Consider the following 18,670-nt stretch of genomic DNA (forward strand, 5'->3'; position numbering starts at 1 on the left):
TATATGACTCGAATTGACTACAGAGGTGACAGGGCAACTTGCAACTCTTTGGTTGTTTGTGTTGGTCATCTTGCTGAATTCAATGGCGATTGAGACCTCTTATTGCAAGAATCTTCCGCGATTTCTTCAACATCAGCGAAACGGGAGATTCAACTTTGTCGCCTGGGGGCTGGCGCCCTACATTCTTAGTACGATAAACAAGTGGGAGTGTCATCGAAGATCGTGGCGGACATAGCTCAGTTGGGAGAGCGTCAGACTGAAGTCAACTTCAATCACTTGATCTGAAGGTCGTGTGTTCAATCCACACTGGCCGCATCTTCAAAAACCTTTTGCCAATTTTCTAGTTGCATTCTCCATCCAGTCTTCACTCTTTGGGGACAATTTCTGCGCATTTAGTCGGGATTGAGTGTCACTGTTTACTCAATTTGGTCCTTGAGCACCGTTTGGCTCATTGCTTTTGGTGCGTCACCCATCCATGTTCATCCCCAAAAGTTAATGCACAATTAACTCAACGACACATGGTTCAGGGGCAGTAAACTAGGTTTACTGGCAGTTGTTTCATGGAAGAACTCCTATTCGATTGACTTTATCTTCTCCTCTTTGCTCTGCTGTGTAAGGTCCAAATGATTATGTGCGTGAGTGACATTTCAGACACTACTAGCAGTCCTCGGCCGAGCATGCGCACAACCTTAAAAGCTGGTGTTCGTCTTTGCGTTCCCGGTGCAGACACCTGGGAGTCTGGGAGAATTTCTCCGAGTAGGAGTCAACCAGTTGCTCCTTTCTCGTTAACCTGAAGTATATTTCGTGCTCTATTGCATGCAGCCCAGCTTGTGTGTAACTACCAGCCAAGTTTAAACAACATCATAAGCGTAACACAGCAGGACCTGGATGAGGCACTTCGCTACGAAGCAGTCGACAAACCATTGGCATTGCGTCAGAGATGCCAGCATGAGTACGCGGAAGAGTTCATCCTTCTTCATTGTCAGGAATGGGCGAAAAAAATGAGGGGAGCTTCAAATTTCCGACCACCGCCGTTCCCTTCACCCCCGGGTTCTCCAAAAAGCGACCGCCGAGCGGCCATCCCAACGCGGGGTTGCAAGCGGGCCGGCATTTAATAAGTTAAGATTCACAACGTCATTTAATTGCGTTCAGGGGGCCACGACATTCAACCGGCTATGGCCCGGACTCGCTTTCGAGCGAATAGTCATTAATGGTGTACGGCAATTCAGAACAATAGAAAATAACCGCTCTATTGCAATTGGGTCTTGCGGCAGACGGCCCGACGTCTTGTGAACGGGTGTCCATTCGCGGGAATACTCTTGAACGAGACTGAAAAGACCGTGGATCAGTTGGAGTTTTCCCCTCATTTTCATGTGCCCATCATGTACATCGCCTCATGCCCCGGCTTCCAAGAGATCGAATGTAACCCTACGGCAATGTCAATGTCACCTGAGAGACCAACGCAGTCCGACGTTTTGTTCCGGGACGATCTTCTCCCATTTCTCCAAACCGGAGGGGAGCAGCCGCCGCGATGTGGCCACAGTTCTCTAGCGGCACATATCCATGGTTACTCCTATGGGATGAACGCACAAAACATGTGGTCAACGAATACTACCTATACTGAATAATAATCACCGACCATGGATGTTGGGAAGGGATGATCAATACCAAGCCGCTGGATACTACTACCGAACATCCCGACTCAAAAGTATGGAGAACGGCTCAACTCTAAAGTTGCCCCCTTAATGTAGACGCACAGGGCCAAGACATGAAGGGGGCCAATTGGCAATTTATACTATGCCAACCGCTGGGCCACGGAACCATACATGTCCTTGTCGCGGGACATGAGATCACAGGGACATACCGGGCCCAATCCACGCAGATTGACCCTGCAGGAATGACGACCTCTCTCCCCTTCTCCATGTCCTCGGCAGCTTGGCCAGACACCTCTGGTTTACTGAACGGTGTGGATCGTCACTGCCCCTCAAGCGGGGAGGAAAGCTCCCAAGAGGCTCATGAGCTTCAGGCCTCCGGGGACGTATACAGGCGAAGACCCCCGGCCGCACACATCTGCGCTTCTCTCACCATCCGTCCCACAGACCTGAACGTTCCTTTATCAAAATGCATCTCCCCAAGATCGCATTGCTGGCCGCAGCGGCTTGCCTCGCCAGCGCGCAAAACTCCACGGGAGGTGGCAGCCCCGTCCGCACCCCGGAATGGAACGCAGCCTACGCCAAAGCCGAAGCCGCCATCGCCAAGCTCTCTCTCGACGAGAAGATTGGTATCGTCTCGGGTATCGGCTGGGGCAAGGGGCTCTGCGTCGGTAATACCTCGCCCGCGTCCTCCATCAACTACCCCTCGCTCTGTCTCCAGGACGGGCCTCTCGGCGTCCGCTACGCCAGCAGCGTGACGGCGTTCGTGCCCGGTATCCAGGCGGCCGCGACGTGGGACGTCGATTTAATTCGGCAGAGGGGCGCGTTCAAGGCTGCTGAGGCGAGGGGCGTTGGCGTCCATGTTATGCTTGGCCCTGCGTGTGGTGCTTTGGGTAAAGTAGGTTCTGGGACCCCGTACTTGCGATTCAAAAGAATGTGGCTGACGACTGAATCTAAATAGACACCAAACGCCGGTAGAAACTGGGAGGGCTTCGGCCCGGACCCGTACCTCATGGGCATCGCAACCAGAGAGACTATCGAGGGCATGCAGTCTTCGGGCGTCCAAGCAACGGCAAAACACTACATTGTCAACGAGCAGGAACTCAACCGCGAGACAATCAGCAGCAACGTCGGCGACAGGGAGATGCACGAGCTCTACCTCTGGCCCTTTGCCGAGGCCGTCCACGCCAACGTCGCCTCGGTAATGTGCTCCTACAACAAAATCAACGGCACCTGGGCCTGCGAAAACGACGCCGTCATGACCAAGCTCCTCAAGGAAGAGCTGGGTTTCCCGGGGTACGTCATGACGGATTGGTACGCCACCACGGGCACCGTCAGCGGCGCCGAGGCCGGGCTGGACATGATGATGCCGGGCGCCAACTACAACAACGATCCCGGCTCCGTGTGGTGGGGCCCGCAGCTCAAGACGGTCGTGGAGAACGGCACCGTCTCGCTGACCACGATCGAGGACAAAGTCCGCCGCATCCTCGCGGCATGGTACCTCCTCGGCCAGGACCAGGGCGAGTACCCGCCCGTCAACCTCGCGGCCAACGTCCAGGGCACGCACAAAGACAACGTGCGCGCCACGGCGCGGGACGGCATCGTGCTGCTCAAGAACGACGGCGCCATCCTCCCGCTCAAGGCGCCCAAGAAGATCGCCGTCATCGGGTCCTCGACCGTGAATAACCCGGCCGGCATCAACGCCTGCTACGACCGCAGCTGCAACAACGGCACCCTCGGCATGGGATGGGGCTCCGGAACGGTAGACTACCCCTACCTCGTCGCCCCCCTCGACGCGATCCGGGAGCGCGCGCAGCAGGACGGCACAGAGGTATCCGCCAGCAGCACCGACGACGCGCAGCAGGGCGCTACCGCGGCCGCCGGCGCCGACGCGGCGTTTGTCTTCATCACGTCGGACTCGGGCGAGGGCTACATCACCGTCGACGGCAACATTGGCGACCGCAACACGCTGGACCCGTGGCACAACGGCAACGAGCTCGTCAAGGCCGCGGCGGCGGTCAACGATAATGTCGTGGTCGTGGTGCACAGTGTCGGGCCCATCATTCTCGAGACGATCCTCGCGCAGCCCGGCGTCAAGGCCATTGTATGGGCTGGGCTCGGGTCGCAGGAGACTGGCAATGCGCTGGTTGATATCCTCTGGGGCGCGACGAACCCCAACGGAAAGCTGCCGTATACGATTGGCAAGAGTGTCGCCGACTACGGCACTGCGGTGTCCAAGACGCTCGAGGATAACTTTGCCGAGGGCATCTTTATCGACTATCGCCACTTTGACTGGGCTGGCATTGAGCCGCGGTACGAGTTTGGTTACGGATTGTGTAAGTCTTTTGTGCTCTAGAGGAGGGTCGATGCTTCACTTGAAAACCATGCTAATGAAACATGCAGCATACACCAACTTTACCTACTCGGACATCAGCGTCACATCCACAGCTACTTCCGGCCCGGCCGTCGGCCAGGTGGTCCCCGGTGGCCGTGCCGATCTCTTCGAGGTCGTTGCCACCGTAACGGCGACCATCAAGAACACGGGATCCATCGCCGGCGCCGAGATCGCGCAGTTGTACCTTACCCTCCCGGCCGGCGCGCCCCTCTCTCCGCCGAAGCAGCTCCGCGGATTCGAGAAGTTGAGGCTCGGCGAGGGCGAATCAGCAGTAGCGACGTTCAACCTTAGAAGGAAAGACCTGAGCTATTGGGATGTCGCAAGCCAGAATTGGGTTGTGCCGGCGGGTACGTTTACCGTCAAGGTTGGAGCGTCGAGCAGAAACCTGGCGTTGGAGGGAAGCCTGGTCGTGTCCTAGAGTCCGTGTAGGTCTATAGCATGTTGATCGATGCAATGAGACGATAATGTTGCAACAAAAACTGCAGTACCTTGAATTGAGGCCCGGCCGGCGGGATGTTCACGTGAGGCGTAATGAGGTTCCAAGTCCACTGACATACTAGGCGCAGTTCAATCCACGTCGGGCCGGGTGACACGGGAAGAGTGGCTTGGCGGAAGCGAACATGCGGCGGAGCGGTCGTGGTTCCGCCACGGCAGTGGGCTCTCGCCGTCTCGCGTTCGGGAATGTGGGCGAAGTCTCCGAGATGCCGATGTGGACTGTGGCGCGGGTTCAGACTTTAGAGTCCCATCCCTGCTCCAAACTCCAGCGCGCCGCGAGTGAGGCTCGGGCATCTTTCCAAGAACCTAGAAAATGTTTCGACATGTTCTAGAAGATAGCGGGGTGGGCCTCAATCTGGGCAGATTAGGATGTTACTGGGCTCATGCTTCTCATGAGTCGGCGACGAACGGGCGAACCTTGCTGCCGTGGAGCCGTGTCTGCCGTCTTGGCTGCTGGGTAGAGTACGGCCAGTCTACAGACTTATAGTGCGAAGTTGTTAAAGCCGTGAAGAAGCGCGAGAACCGGAAATAATAAGGTATTGCATTCAAAACATGATGTGATCTGAAGGTTTTCAAAACCAAAGTGACCCGGGGCTGATTTGCGTCTGCGAGGCAGTGGGCGCGGTCTGAGGTGTCTGTGAGGCTGAGCTGGGATGAAGGTTATTCCCACGTAAGTTTTGTGCCTGGGGATAATCTCAAGTCAAGATGCGAGTGTAGCCGAGGGCGCAGCGGAGGTGAACCGTAGAAGATGACGAGACCGATTGCGGAGGTACTTGAAGCCTCACGGAGCTTCAGAATGACGTTGTTGATGAAGACGACTGTTGTGAAATGTATTCTGTAGAGTGTAGAGAGAGAGAGGCGGTGGTTGACGATAGTAAAGGTGAGGACGCAATCGCGGTGGCTCTCCGGACTCGCCGACTGGGACCCCTAACGCCGAAGACCCGAAGCACGGGACGGAGGGTGACATGGTCCATCCCGAAAGGGAAAGTGGAACCTGAGCGCACCGCCTCCCCCGAACTCACTCACCTCTACGGAGGTGCGTCCCAATAGTCATGGTAATTGCTGCTAAGCCCAACCCCTGCCACAGGCAGGGGAGTCGACAAGGGGCTAGCTAGGGTATATATAAGTAGCAGAATTAGGCCACTACCGCCCACTATAATTATCGTTAATTTTATAATAAAAAGGCGTTAATTAAGGTTAATTAGTAGTCGTTTAGGGTCGTATAGCGGTATTTTCTAACTTAAGGACCCTTTTTATATTTATTATTACTCTCTAAAATAATAATTTATTAAATATAATAAGGTATCCTTTTTATTTATTTTTAGATCTACTTTAGTAATAATACTTTTTAATACTCTTATTAACGACGTATTACTTTTACTTAGGACCTAAGCGTACCCTTTTTAGTAATCTATTTTTTTACTTATAACTAATAAGGTTTAATAAAATTAAGGTTAGGTAAATTACTTAGCTAGAGAAGCTTTATAATTTTAAATAAGCTATATATATAATAAGTAAAATAATAGTCGTAAATAAGTACCTTATCCTCTTATATAATTGAATTACTAAGTAATCTTTTAATTTAAGGGAATAATTTAGGTAATAAGATCTCTTTAAAATATTTATATTAATTAATTCCGCCCTTATTATTCTATACTAACTTACTTAATTTTATATTCTAATTAAATTAGGGCTTACGGCCCGGTAGGTTCTATAAGCTTATTTACTTTATATTACTCTCGAGCTCCTATTATTAATATTAAACGGGCTCGAGGTTTATATTAAGCTTAGTAATCTTTATATTAGTAGCCTTCTTCTTAGTAATAGTCTTAGGAATTTAATAATAATAGGGCCCTTTTTCGTTATATATAAAATATTTTTAAAATATAAATTCGGAATAACCCTTTTACCTCTCTTATATATACTATTTAGTATAAGCCTCGTTAGTACGATACTAGAGCTTATAATTATTACGGTAGTAGTTAAGGGTAATTACTATTTTATTTAATTATATAACCCGTTTTTAGTTATTAAGGGTTTAATATTAGTAATCGAAGTATTACTTAAATCGCTCTTATTATATTTTTTTTATTAAGCCTAGCTTATAGGTTAGTTTAGTTTTATAAAAGCTATAATATTAAAGGATTTACTAAATAGTCGTAATAAAAATATTAATACCCTCGTCCTTTAGTAAGTCTCTAACTATATTAATATAGTTTTTTTTATACTTATAGTAGTTATAATAGACTTTATAAATAATAGTATCGTTAACCTCTTTAGTTTATTTAGTTAAGTAGCTATTTTAAAAGGTATTATTATAATAATTAGGCTAAAGTGAGAAAGTAAGAGCGGCTAAGTTAAATCCGGCCTATTTTATATAAATAAAAACGTTATAAATAGTTCGAAATAGAATTTCTAAAGCTTAAGATATTTATTTAGTAATTTACTTAACTAAGCGACTTTAAAGAATAAGAATTACTATTTTAATACTTAGATCTAGCTTCTTTTTTATTAGTATTTTAAGATCTATATTAAAGTACAAAGAAAGGGTAGTATAAGTAGTAATATAGCGGTTTTAATAGTTTTAGTAGTTTTAGTACCCTTATGAGCCTTATGATAATTATAAAAAAAGCGGTATATAGGTTGAAGTGGTTACTATGGGTAGTGGTAGGGGGGGAAAGTAAGTAAAGTGGGAAGGAATAATCCGTGGCCTCTAGTTAGTCGAAATAAATAGTAATTATGGGTCGAGGGCTTGGCAGCAATTGCTATGACTATTGGGACGCACCTCCGTACTCTTCACTCTTACTTTCATCCTCACTCTCACTCTCAGGCTCATACTCAGTCCTCAGTCCTTATTTTCAGTGCTCACACCCACTCTCAGTCCTCGCCAAAAGTCTGCCCTATCGACTATTGACGCTGCCTCGCACCCTGTCGCACCCCAGCCGGCAATCTCGCATCTCCCCCGCCGACTTCGCCCAGCACCGATTCGATATTCTTAGCATGCGCCTTGTGGGAATCTGCCGTGCGTTCGCAATCTGCCGTCTGCAGGTCCGGTAATCCACAATCCGCGAATAAGCAAAAATTAAGGTGTGTTTGCAGATGGAACGCTACCTTGCGTCCCCTCCCGTCTGTACCTGTATATCCGAACAAACAAACTGAGAGTAAGGTCGAGGCACAAGGCATAATGTCGGGGCAAACAATGACGAGCATACATTCTTCTCTCACATCAGACGCTCCGTCCCACACAAATATACCCCATCCCTCAAACTCCATACAGAGTTACATTTCTGCAGAACGTGGTGCAGAAGTACATTCCGTGAGGATCCCGTGACGGTATCCAAAGACTCGGCATAATGACCATCTGTCTCGCCCACTAGTGCCGCCAGACGATACGGCCAAGGCACGAACACATCAAACGCGTGTTCGAACCATCCCCCGCGGAGAAGAATGACCTGCCCATCGTGAATTACGTGTAATATCAACCCGTTGGGCGCTGAGCCCCGGCGACCATGTGGAGTGTCCGTGAAGGGATGGACGCGGGAGCCAGTGTGTACGGAGTAAGGTGTACCTCTTTGAATGTGAAGTGACACCAAAAAGAGGGGCCGCCGCCTTACGCAATTCCCTACCACCACCCACCCCAAGCCCGAAAACTCCGCCCCAGCGCGACCTTGCGCCGCTCCCGGGATCCATCCTCGTCGCGAAGCTTAGGTTTCTCTCAAAGTCACAGTCATGCCTTGATCACTCACCCCCCAGCTTGGACTGGTTCCCCTGTGAACCTGTTCAGACGACCGATTTACTTAAGGCCGGTATCCCCCAGTCTCCCTTCCCATTTGTTTTTGGAAATATCCTGTTCATCAACAAACTCGCCACTTATACTCAAACCTCGAGAAGCGAATACAAAACCACTTACACACACCACAACATCATCACCAAACACAACCAAGCAGCACCCACAAATGTCAGCACAAGACTACTACGGCGGCACCCGCCAAAACACCCACACCCCAGGAGGCGGCTCCTCCTCCCGCCACCTCTCCGCGGGCCCCCTCATAGACAGCGCAGGCTACCGCCCCCGCTCCGCAAACTCAGAACGCCCTCACTCCTCCTTCTCCTCCCTCGGCCTCCCGGGCTCCTCCTCCCACCACCGCTCCCGATCCTCCGGTCCACCAGGCTACGACGCCCAACTCGGCACAGGCCAAGAAGGCGAACGCGGCCTCGTCTCCACTATCGGCGGCGGCGCGGCAGGAGGGTACGCAGGAAAGAAGTTCCTCGGCGGGAAACTCGGCGCGGTGGCGGGTGCTCTGGGCGGCGCCGTGGTCGCGAATAAGCTGGAGCACAGGTTGAGCGGGAGTCATCACTCCAGCAGCCACGGTCATGGACACCACGGGCATCACGGACACCACCACCCGCCGCCTCCTCCGCCCCCGCCTCCCCATCACTACGGAGGTCATCACCACCACCATCACGGCGGACCTCCCCCGCCACCCTACGGAGGCCACCACTACGGTCCGCCGCACCACGGCGGAAGCCACCACTCTTCCGGTGGCTTCGGCGGTCTGGTCGGTTCGTTGATGGGACGTGAGAAGCATGGACACCACGGCGGGCCTCCTCATCACGGGGGTGGTCACCACGGTCACCACGGACATCATGGCCACCACGGAGGCTGGTAGAGAGACTCGGATGGATTGATGACTATTTGGATACGACTGGCGTTTCTTGGTGTGGCTTTACTCGTAATGATGTTACTGTCTACTATATACCTGCACGGCTACTGCATTAGAGAGAAGTAAGAGGTGGACGTTTTGACATGGGAATATTCAGGGAAACCGATATCGACGGCCTTGCTGGCCTACTCAGATACCTCTAAGCGTCTCACGACGCGTGTAAATTCAGACTTGTACAAACCAATAATTTGCTTTCGTTTTGCACGGTGACCAAAGGGTCACCATCCTATGCGTGTGTGATGCTACTCGCGGCCTTAGCCATGCAATGCATATAACATCCTGAAAAGAGGAACTCCAAGATTCAAAACTCCGTCAGAGGTGCAAGGCCCCCTTATGCTCCCTGAATGAAGCCCCCTCCCTGGTATAGAAGACGGGCAAAAAAACAGTCAACTAAATGCCCGTGTAATACTGAGAACCCGACCTCGGGCGATGAGTATCCAATGAGCAGGTGTATATATGTGTCCCAAAGAAAGCAAAAAAGAAAGTCGTCATCATCGTCGCGTTTCGCCCAGGAACCTTGCAACCTCGGTTCTTCCGGCGCCAAAACGCGTGTGTATATGCAATCCAAATAAAAGCAATGCAGATCCCCCGGGTGATCATCCATGCGAAGAAATTCGAAAGAAAACAGGACAAAACACGGCACTCATACTCCTACAGCCCCTTCTGGCCGATTTCTCCCTGGAATCTGAATTTCGCCGTCATCGTCGTCAGAGCTGTCGCCCGCTTGCGCTGCTTGATCAATCATCCGCTCAATGTCTGCGTCCGCTAAGCGAGGCCGTGGTCGCGAGGTGCTGCCGAGGGCCGCTGGTAATGATAGTTGAGGACGAAGAGTGCTACCAATGGTTCCTCCGGAGAAGCTGGCACTTCCGTTGATTCGCCTCCTCATCGGCCCTCGTGATTGAGGTGAGTCCATGTCAATGTCCATATCGCTCACTGCCGTCATACCTCCAGGGCTCTTTTCAAAACCCACACGCTTTTGCGGCAGGGGCCGTTGCGAGGGCAGACTTTTCCGGGGTTGTGAGCTTGGCAGAGCATGGCGACCAGGCAAGTTCGAGGCTGCCGACGACGAGTAGTTGTGCTTCATGTTGGCCGAGTTTCCGGGGCTGCTCATGAAGAGTAGTGATTCGATGGCATCCTGCTCTCTAACGTTTTGATGAGGTGAGAAGAGAATCGGGTCGATGAGTGGAGTCCGGCCTAACCTCTGATTTGGCGTCGCGTTGTTGTTCGGTTGAGAAGGGGTATGCGGTGACGCGCTGTGTGAGTGGGAGAGAAGAGTCGGAGTGTAGCGAGGGTTTGAATTTCGGCGCGGGTTATGGCCCCCGATTGGCCTTGACGGCTGAATCGGAGCAGGCGGTGCAAGTGTAGGAACGTTTTGATGCTGGACAGGTGCGGGAGGTGAGGCAGAGGCATGCGTGGATCTTTGGCCCTCCTTCCAGAAGGACTCGTAGGTTGCAGGGCTGGGACCAGAGCTTGCGGTGGTGGCGGCGCTCACGGGTTGATAACGAGCCATATTGGCGCGAGGACTTGCAGACAGCTCTTGGCGGCCGTGCAAGGTGGAATGGCTTGAGGTGGGCGAGGCGGCCTGGGACGCCATGGATTCGACTTCATCAATGGAGTGTGATTGCCAGCCGTGATTGACCTTGAGCATTGCGTACGAGAGGCGCGTCTTGAGGTCGCTGGACCACTATACATTCTGGGTCAGCCATGCTATCTTTGTTTTAGTGTCGCGTGCCGACTTACATCACCGATACTGCTGGCTGTAGTAGAGGCCATGCTGACGGTGCTCGTGTTCCTCGAGTGGCCCATCCGAACTGGAGAGGTGTTTTCCTTGAGAGCACCGTCGGCCATTCGCTTCCGGGCCGTTGCCATTACATTGTCCTCGGCCAGCTTGTCCTGGGCGGCGGCAATATGTGATAATTGAAGTAATTGTGACTCTTGGCTGGAATCGTGGCCGTTGAGGCTTCCTCCCGGCATGTCACCCTGACTGGCGGGCGGCGTGAAGACGTTGGCGGGTTCGGCGGACAGGCTCGAGGTCTGCGAGTCAGAGGAGGGGAGCGGTCGCTGGTGGGTGGATGGATTAACCTGAGAAGGTGCGGAGGATGCAGCGATTGAGGCGGTTTTGGGAGGATGGTGATCGGCTATGCGAGGAAGGTGATTTGACGCTGAAAAGGATTGTGAAGGCTGCTGGTAGCTGGGCTGGGGTTGTTGGCCTTGTGGGTGAAGGTGAGCGTGGGCGTGGCTATGGAGATTGTGGTGGTGATTCGCAGTCGCGTCGCCCAAGGAAGATGCGGCTTTGTCGTTGGGGAGCGCGTCGGGGGAGGCGACGGGCTGGGGTCGGGCCAAAGGCTGCAGAGCACGACGAGCGGCTTTATTCGGGAGCAATCCCGTGTCTTGCAGGGCCGCGGGCGAGTGTATTTTGAGGTGTTGTCGGTCGGATTCGTGTATATGGCCCAGCCGGGGCGGGATGGAGGCAGAGTCCATGGGCGGACAGATTGGTGATGCGCCGGACTGAAGTGTGATGACGGAGGGTTCGAGCGGCGGACGGACGCAGAGACCGACTATGTTGGAGAGTGTATTCAAACACTGATCAGGACGATATACGGTAACGGGGCCGGCGAGGGGAGAGGAGAGAGAGATTTGGTGGTCGGAGGTGTAGGAGTGACCGAGGTGACGGGTGAGGGTTGCGACGAGGATCGGGTGTGCGGTGTGGTGGAGGAACAGTGCGGTGCAGTTGAGTGTGGTGGTGGTGGTGGTGGTGGGCTGTGGTCCAGTTGCATAGATAGGTGAGGTACGCGGACAACACTAGGCAGGTCACACAGGCGGTGCTGTCCGCTGTCGAGGCATTTGCTAACGGTTGCGGGCACCTAAGAGTAAGACGGTAGTTAGACGATAGGTAATTAGCTGGGGGGAATTGATGGACGGGCGGGGGGATGGAAGACGGAACGGGGAGCCTGGAGGAGCGATGACTGGGGTGGAGGAGGAAAAGGGCGGTTTACGCGGTCTGCGTCGCGTTATTTTCGCCCACCTGGCTTACCTTCCCGTCGGTTGTTCTCTTTCACAATGAAAGTCCCCGTATGTTTTTTTTTCTGCCCAGGTGTGTCTCGTCTGATGTGTGTGTGTGTGTGTGTGGGCGTGTGTGTTTCCGTGGATTGTTGACTCTTGTTCTCGTTGTTCTGGCCCTTGGGGGAGAAACTCCAGTGTCTCTCGGCTGTGTCTTGCAGCGGCTTCTCCACTGTAACAATGGCGGATTCCCCCCTCCCAGTCGTCCTGACCTAACGCTCTTGGGGTTCGTTTCGCTAAACAGACGGGGACCCCAGTTCGGTGGTCACGCAAGAGGATGCAAATAGAGTCTACAGAGAGAATAGAAAATTAAAGATGATGAAGACGAGAAAAATGAAAGTGTGATGCAATGGAAACTCGTGTCAGAATTCAGCCAGTCAGTAACGGAAGGTAAGGTAGGCAGGTACACGGGGCGAGTCGATGCCCGCGCCTGCCAGATCAAAAGAAACACCCCGACCGAGGCGACGTGGACAGTGGTGGCGGCAAAAATCGAGCAACTGCGACACGCCCAGCTTCCCGCTCGGCCTGACTCAGCAGGTCAAAGACACGAAGTCACATGATGTTGTACCGAAGTATCTTCCACCATCATCACCGCACCACCACCGCCTCCCGTCCCTCCCCATCCCGGTACCTCACCACCACACTTCCCTGAACATCTGCACCCATCCTCTATCCGGATACAATGTTTGCTCTTCATCAAAGACCGACCTGCTGTTCCAGGCCTCTTCTTTGTCTGTGATTGGATCACTGAACGGATACCCCTGAAGCTGAAGCATTGCTGCCCAAGCCCAGATGTGAACCGAGCATCTCCATCTCTGAATAAGGTAGATTTAGCAAGGTAGGTATCCGTAGTCTAAGTCTCATATAAGATGCCCCCAATCATGCCTTACATGCAAACACTCGAGCGTATCTCCGTCACCGCTACACAATGCTTTGTCCAAATCCATCAACTCCCCGAGGAATGCTTACTCATGTCTTCATGTCTCATCTGTAAGAGACTCTAACCCAATCATCCAGTTGACCACTTGTTGAGGGTCCTCTAATACTCCCGTACTCTCCACTCCAATCCACGACAAGTCATTGAACCGTGAACTCAACCACACGCTGGCTCGTCACCCGTCGCCGAGTATCCATGCGCCCCGCCATCCAAGATCACCGCTTCGTTGTCGCCAAAGTCATCCTGTACCCTCCTCCACTGCGTCTTTCTGTCCTTGCGACCCTCCAGCTGCGCTCCCTTTCCCTTGGCATCCCACACCGGTTTGATCAGTCCTCCCAGCAAAGGGTTCTGACTAAAGGCTCCGCCGCCGCCAACACCGCCCTGTCCACCCTGCCGTTGACTGGTGAGGCTGTAGTTCTCGTCTTCAACTTCGTCCATAACAATATCCTCTTCGTCCGGCGTCGTCGGCCGCTCCACAGCCGCCATCTTCCTGACTACCTTGCCACCCACCACGTCAATGCTGACCACCTGCCGCCGCTTCTCGTACTCGGGCTTCGCGTTCCACTCAATCTCGCGGAGGATCTTCTGCTGCCTCTTGAGCTCCTTGGCCCGCTCCTCGGGCGTCGACCAGATGTTGCCTCCGCTGCCGGCCATGGCTCCGCTGACATCAAAGTCTGCCGCCTCGTCTCTGACCGTCGTTCGCCGCGCGTTCTGCGCCTGAAAGTTCAATAGCTTGTCCCGGTGCTCCTTGGCCTTGGCCTCCGCCTCGGACATCTTGTTCTGGCTAAATGGCGCCGGCTTCTTGCTGACCTCGGCCCGCTTATGAGCATCTCTGTCCGCAGCCATGCGCTCCTTTCCTCGCTCGGCCTTGAGCTCCCTGATCATGCCCTGTACGTCCTCCGACGACAGCAGAGGCGTGCCGCAGAATGTGCATGGCCCCAGGCCCTCCTTGACGCAAATGACCTTGCCACACGACTGGCAGTTGGGCGCCGCCGTCTGCAGCGGGTGCCGTGTAGCAACGCAGTTGCACCTCCTTGCTTTCGGATCGTCACCCATTGTCGGGTTCGTCGTCAGCTCTAAAGATCTAATAGCCGCGTCTAAATCGTTGAGGGCCGTGGATGCACCTGCCATTGGCGTACCTCCGGCAATCGATATCTTTGTAGGTTTCGTCGTAGGCTTGGGGGTGGAGGATCGTGATACCGGGTTCGACTTGGGCTTTGCCTTGACATCGGATATCAGGTAGCCTCCGGCCGTTCTTTGCTGCTGCGGAGGAGGGGTAGCACTCTTTGGTGGTTGCTTAGAACCCGACGACGGGGCCCCAAGTTGCGGGAAGGCGGTGCTGATGCTGTTGCTGCCGCTGCTCTCCGCCGCCGGAGCTGGCTTCTTCCCTCCATACCACTCGTCCTCCTGTGACTTCTTATTGTAGCTTGCTCCTGGGGGAGGTGCAGCCTCGATTTGTCTCGCGGCCGGTGTGTGTATGTTTGCCTTCTTCTTCTTGGGTCCCCGTGACGTCTTTGGAGCAGGCTCCGGGGCACTGGAGCTGGTCGAACTGGATTGCGGCGCTGGGGCTGGGGTCTTTTTCTCTTGTCGTCGTGAATTGAAGGAGGAAATGAACTCGACGGCCTGTGGTGAGTCGCCCAGTAAGTCGTTGAAGTGGTTTGCGGCTTCGGATTTCGACAGCGTGTTTGCGTAGTCGAGCATCTGCTTTAGCTCGTCCTCAGGGAGGGGCAGCAGGCGGGAGAGCTGCGCCAGAGACATGTTGGGAGTTTGACGTCTCTTCCTAAGTGTATCTACGTCGAGATAGAATCGGCTTTTCGGACCGTGGTGGAAGTTGTTGGGGCAAGGGAAAGGGTGTAGTTGTGAAGCTTTCGCAGCAATTCAGATTTGAGAATGATGATGATGAAATTGACAAAAGTGGCGGGTTCTTTCTTTAGCTGATGTTCCTGGAAGCTAGCGCCACAGCTCCCCGCGACTGTCAAAGTTAGGGTGGGGTCAGCGCTGTGGTCGGCCGGCAACCCCCACTGCCTGTCGTCGAAGAGTCACTCGGCGTGATGAGAACATATCTCACTCTGATGATAAGATGGAGGGACTGGATATTAGCTGTATTTCATCTCCCAATGCGATTATTGTAGGTTACTATCCTACTCAGTGACCCAAATGCCGCTAAACTCACACTCGAAAATTCTCATGTCATTTGAAAAGCATGACCTATTTATCAAAGCTTACCTATGGAAAGCATTCAGTCCTGCGTGTAAGAATGAACCCTTGGATGCTGACTAAGTCTTATTCAGACTCGAACCTATGTATACAGACAAAATCACAATGAGAGAATCTCATCAGGCTATCATTATGTTGCCAGTCTGCTTGCATTTGAATTCCGTCGTGTGATACTGTACAACGTGGCACAATTGAAAAGACCTTCCTTTCAGCCCAAAGAAAGTCTTACGTTGAACCATACTTACTGTCCATCTCAAGTGTTGAAGAGGAATTTCAAAGGCATAGGCTTTTTTTTTTTTGCATGACCTATTATCATAGGTTACGGCAGTTCGAACCATGTTATCACCAGATGTCACAGACCGGGAGGTGCCAGTCGGAGCCGGGTGGAAGCCGGCTACGAGGCGCGGGCCGTACGGAGTACAACAAGACTGGGGGGTCATGAGGTCATGAGTCGGCGCCGGTTGCGGTGTCTTGAGAGTTTCGAAGCACCTTTTCGCCGACGCAGAAATGGAAGCAAGTATGCGCACCAGTGAGATGGCGTGTTCCGGCTTCCCCAACTGCACTGAGTACGGAGTATGTGTAGGTAGTATACATAGGGAGTACCACCTCGGTATGCTTCATGGGTAGGGCCAGGGAAGACATGCATATGTCGCGTAAGGCTGTCTGGAAAGATGTCACATGAAGCAAGGCGGTTCTGATGGACAGTGTAACATGTTCTCCGACGGATGGTAGGGGATCCCAGGGATGCAGAACCGAGAGTGAGGCCATTGTGGGTAGATCCCGTCCACCCATTGCGTCTGTTGGCTGGCTTCCATTAGGGAGCATACATACAATGGTGGTAATTGAGAAGGAGTACAGTTCAGCAGGCTTTACCGTAACCTCGGGTCGAGGGATGTAGGTATTGATGCGGGATACATCATCTATCATATACACTACGACAGATGGGTTACAGCAAGGTACCTAATCGTAGGGTAGATAAGCATGTGCCATGATGAGACCGTCCGTCCATCCATCCGAGGGCGTCTAACGGGTGCGGCAGAGTCGACTGCGTCTCTCGGGGTTGAGTGGTAGCAGTGGAGAGTGGATGGTCGGGGACCAAGCTCGGCGATGGGAAGCTGAGAAGGGAGAAAAGGAAGGAGAAAAAAGATGCTACAGAATGCACCGCAGTGCCGCAGAGATGTGTGGAGTACGTATCCTCTCCGGCGTTTCCCCGTGGTCTTCCGGGTGGCCGTGACGCTAGACCCGAATTGGAATTGGCGTGGGGTTTCTTTCCTGCTTGTTTTTTTTTTTGGCTGGCGGTCGCATCGTGATCCATCACATCACTCGCACCTTGTAGCCTCAGGAAAGCAAGTCCCGGTCAGTCAGTCAGCACTGGAGTGTTGGTAGTAATAACAACCACAGCTAAGCTAAGAAAGGTAGAGACAAGAGCGAAGCCGAGAAATGGAACCTGAGGTGCTGACAAGGTGTGGAAAGAAAGGCCGGGAATGACGGGGGGGAAAACAGTGGATGGTGGGCCCTTTCTGAGAGTAGTGCTAATGGCCACCCACTCGCAGGGCCGCATCCTGCCATTCCCGGGCCCCCGTCAATCCACTGTCTGTGGCTCCCGTGTGGTGCGTGTGTGCTCTCTGTTGAGTGTCCTGTTGTCCTCCGCTGCTGCGCTGTTGCTGTGTGAGAGGTGTGTGCCAACTTATTTCGCGCGCCTCATAAATTTTTAAACCTCTGCTCTTTTTTTCTTCCCTCATCCATCTTAACTGTGTACCATCTACCTACTACACATCCCCCCCCTCCTCGTCGCAATCATGTCTTTCGTCCAGCGCCGCATGTTCTCCGCCTCGGCGAGAAGCGTAAGTCATCCTTTAGCTCCCAATTCCTATCTGGCTGCGCATCAAAGCAGAGCTCTCTCTCTCTCTCTCTCTCTTCTCCATAGCTCCGAAAAGCCGACCTCGGGGCACGGAACTGAAGGGAGACACAAGCTATGAAGCTTCGTCATGATCCAACGTCAACAGACACAAATGCATCATCACATACAATGGAAACAGCCAAAAGACCATTCAGCTGACAACATGCCTATAGCTCTCCAAGGTCACCGTTCTCGGTGCCGCCGGTGGTATTGGCCAGCCCCTCTCCCTGCTCATGAAGCTCAACCCCAGAGTCACTGAGCTCGCCCTCTACGATATCCGCGGAGGCCCTGGTAAGTCCATCTCCATCTTCCTTTCCAGCAACACCCAATTGACTCCTGTCCAGGTGTCGCCGCCGACATCTCCCACGTCAACACAAAGTCCGTCGTCAAGGGCTACGACCCCACCGCCACCGGCCTCGCCAGCGCCCTCAAGGGCGCCGAGGTCGTCCTCATCCCCGCCGGCGTCCCCCGCAAGCCCGGCATGACCCGCGACGACCTCTTCAACACAAACGCCTCCATCGTCCGCGACCTCGCCAAGGCCTGCGCCGAGTCCTGCCCCGACGCAAACATCCTCGTCATCTCCAACCCCGTCAACTCCACCGTCCCCATCGTCTCCGAGGTCTTCAAGGCCCACGGCGTCTACAACCCCAAGCGCCTCTTCGGCGTCACCACCCTCGACGTCGTCCGCGCCTCCCGCTTCGTCTCCGAGATCAAGTCCACCGACCCCAAGGACGAGAACATCACCGTCGTCGGCGGCCACTCGGGCGTCACCATCGTCCCCCTCTTCTCCCAGTCCAACCACCCCGACCTCTCCTCCAACGCCGAGCTCGTCAACCGCGTCCAGTTCGGCGGTGACGAGGTCGTCAAGGCCAAGGACGGCGCCGGCTCCGCCACCCTCTCCATGGCTTTCGCCGGTGCCCGCATGGCCGAGTCCCTCCTCCGCGCCTCCCACGGCGAGAAGGGCATCGTCGAGCCCACCTTTGTCGACTCCCCCCTCTACAAGGACCAGGGCATCGACTTCTTCTCCTCAAAGGTCGAGCTCGGCCCCAACGGTGTCGAGAAGATCCTTCCCCTCGGCAAGGTTGACGCCGCCGAGGAGAAGCTCCTCGAGGCCTGCTTCGCCGACCTCAAGAAGAACATTGCCAAGGGTGTTGCCTTTGTCGCCTCCAACCCCCCCAAATAAGTGCAACCCTTTTCTGTGTGTCACTTTTCATGTAAACTAGGGGACGTGTTGTAGTAGATGGAAACCTACACAAACAGGTTGAGCAGAGTTGAAAACAAAACAAAATC

The 18,670-nt window shown here is 53.4% G+C and overlaps 8 protein-coding genes and 1 non-coding gene across 9 annotated transcripts; 4 read left to right on the forward strand and 5 right to left on the reverse strand.

Moving 5' to 3' along the window:
• The first annotated feature begins 225 nt into the window (after nucleotides 1-225).
• CLUP02_tRNA275 lies at nucleotides 226-315 on the forward strand. Its single transcript has one exon. It is a non-coding gene; the product is annotated as a tRNA-Phe (tRNA).
• A 1,806-nt stretch (nucleotides 316-2,121) lies between these two features.
• Nucleotides 2,122-4,465, forward strand: CLUP02_15865 (glycosyl hydrolase family 3 N terminal domain-containing protein; the record flags this gene model as incomplete). Its single annotated transcript, XM_049294789.1, has 3 exons — nucleotides 2,122-2,550; nucleotides 2,614-3,988; nucleotides 4,056-4,465. 3 exons carry the CDS (start codon nucleotides 2,122-2,124, stop codon nucleotides 4,463-4,465), a joined length of 2,214 nt encoding a protein of 737 aa, XP_049151936.1.
• A 149-nt stretch (nucleotides 4,466-4,614) lies between these two features.
• On the reverse strand, nucleotides 4,615-5,516 carry CLUP02_15866 (uncharacterized protein; the record flags this gene model as incomplete). The annotated part of the gene is made up of 5 exons (XM_049294790.1): nucleotides 4,615-4,848; nucleotides 4,919-5,022; nucleotides 5,095-5,147; nucleotides 5,213-5,377; nucleotides 5,431-5,516. 5 exons carry the CDS (start codon nucleotides 5,514-5,516, stop codon nucleotides 4,615-4,617), a joined length of 642 nt encoding a protein of 213 aa, XP_049151937.1.
• Nucleotides 5,517-8,498: 2,982 nt separating this feature from the next.
• Nucleotides 8,499-9,212, forward strand: CLUP02_15867 (uncharacterized protein; the record flags this gene model as incomplete). Its single annotated transcript, XM_049294791.1, has 1 exon — nucleotides 8,499-9,212. The coding sequence occupies one exon, from the start codon at nucleotides 8,499-8,501 to the stop codon at nucleotides 9,210-9,212; it is 714 nt and encodes a 237-aa protein (XP_049151938.1).
• Nucleotides 9,213-9,310: 98 nt separating this feature from the next.
• Nucleotides 9,311-9,870, reverse strand: CLUP02_15868 (uncharacterized protein; the record flags this gene model as incomplete). The annotated part of the gene is made up of 3 exons (XM_049294792.1): nucleotides 9,311-9,391; nucleotides 9,448-9,492; nucleotides 9,658-9,870. The coding sequence occupies 3 exons, from the start codon at nucleotides 9,868-9,870 to the stop codon at nucleotides 9,311-9,313; spliced, it is 339 nt and encodes a 112-aa protein (XP_049151939.1).
• Nucleotides 9,871-9,909: 39 nt separating this feature from the next.
• CLUP02_15869 (uncharacterized protein) lies at nucleotides 9,910-12,110 on the reverse strand (the record flags this gene model as incomplete). The annotated part of the gene is made up of 3 exons (XM_049294793.1): nucleotides 9,910-10,950; nucleotides 11,007-12,026; nucleotides 12,084-12,110. The coding sequence occupies 3 exons, from the start codon at nucleotides 12,108-12,110 to the stop codon at nucleotides 9,910-9,912; spliced, it is 2,088 nt and encodes a 695-aa protein (XP_049151940.1).
• Nucleotides 12,111-13,419: 1,309 nt separating this feature from the next.
• CLUP02_15870 (uncharacterized protein) lies at nucleotides 13,420-15,021 on the reverse strand (the record flags this gene model as incomplete). The annotated part of the gene is made up of 1 exon (XM_049294794.1): nucleotides 13,420-15,021. One exon carries the CDS (start codon nucleotides 15,019-15,021, stop codon nucleotides 13,420-13,422), a length of 1,602 nt encoding a protein of 533 aa, XP_049151941.1.
• A 32-nt stretch (nucleotides 15,022-15,053) lies between these two features.
• CLUP02_15871 (uncharacterized protein) lies at nucleotides 15,054-17,041 on the reverse strand (the record flags this gene model as incomplete). The annotated part of the gene is made up of 8 exons (XM_049294795.1): nucleotides 15,054-15,288; nucleotides 15,563-15,653; nucleotides 15,717-15,724; nucleotides 15,787-15,908; nucleotides 15,970-16,412; nucleotides 16,479-16,503; nucleotides 16,577-16,817; nucleotides 16,941-17,041. The coding sequence occupies 8 exons, from the start codon at nucleotides 17,039-17,041 to the stop codon at nucleotides 15,054-15,056; spliced, it is 1,266 nt and encodes a 421-aa protein (XP_049151942.1).
• Nucleotides 17,042-17,279: 238 nt separating this feature from the next.
• Nucleotides 17,280-18,563, forward strand: CLUP02_15872 (malate dehydrogenase; the record flags this gene model as incomplete). The annotated part of the gene is made up of 3 exons (XM_049294796.1): nucleotides 17,280-17,324; nucleotides 17,554-17,671; nucleotides 17,725-18,563. 3 exons carry the CDS (start codon nucleotides 17,280-17,282, stop codon nucleotides 18,561-18,563), a joined length of 1,002 nt encoding a protein of 333 aa, XP_049151943.1.
• Nucleotides 18,564-18,670: the final 107 nt, after the last annotated feature.

The sequence above is a fragment of the Colletotrichum lupini genome, chromosome 8, assembly GCF_023278565.1.
Source record: "Colletotrichum lupini chromosome 8, complete sequence".
NCBI classification, from domain to species: domain Eukaryota; kingdom Fungi; phylum Ascomycota; class Sordariomycetes; order Glomerellales; family Glomerellaceae; genus Colletotrichum; species Colletotrichum lupini.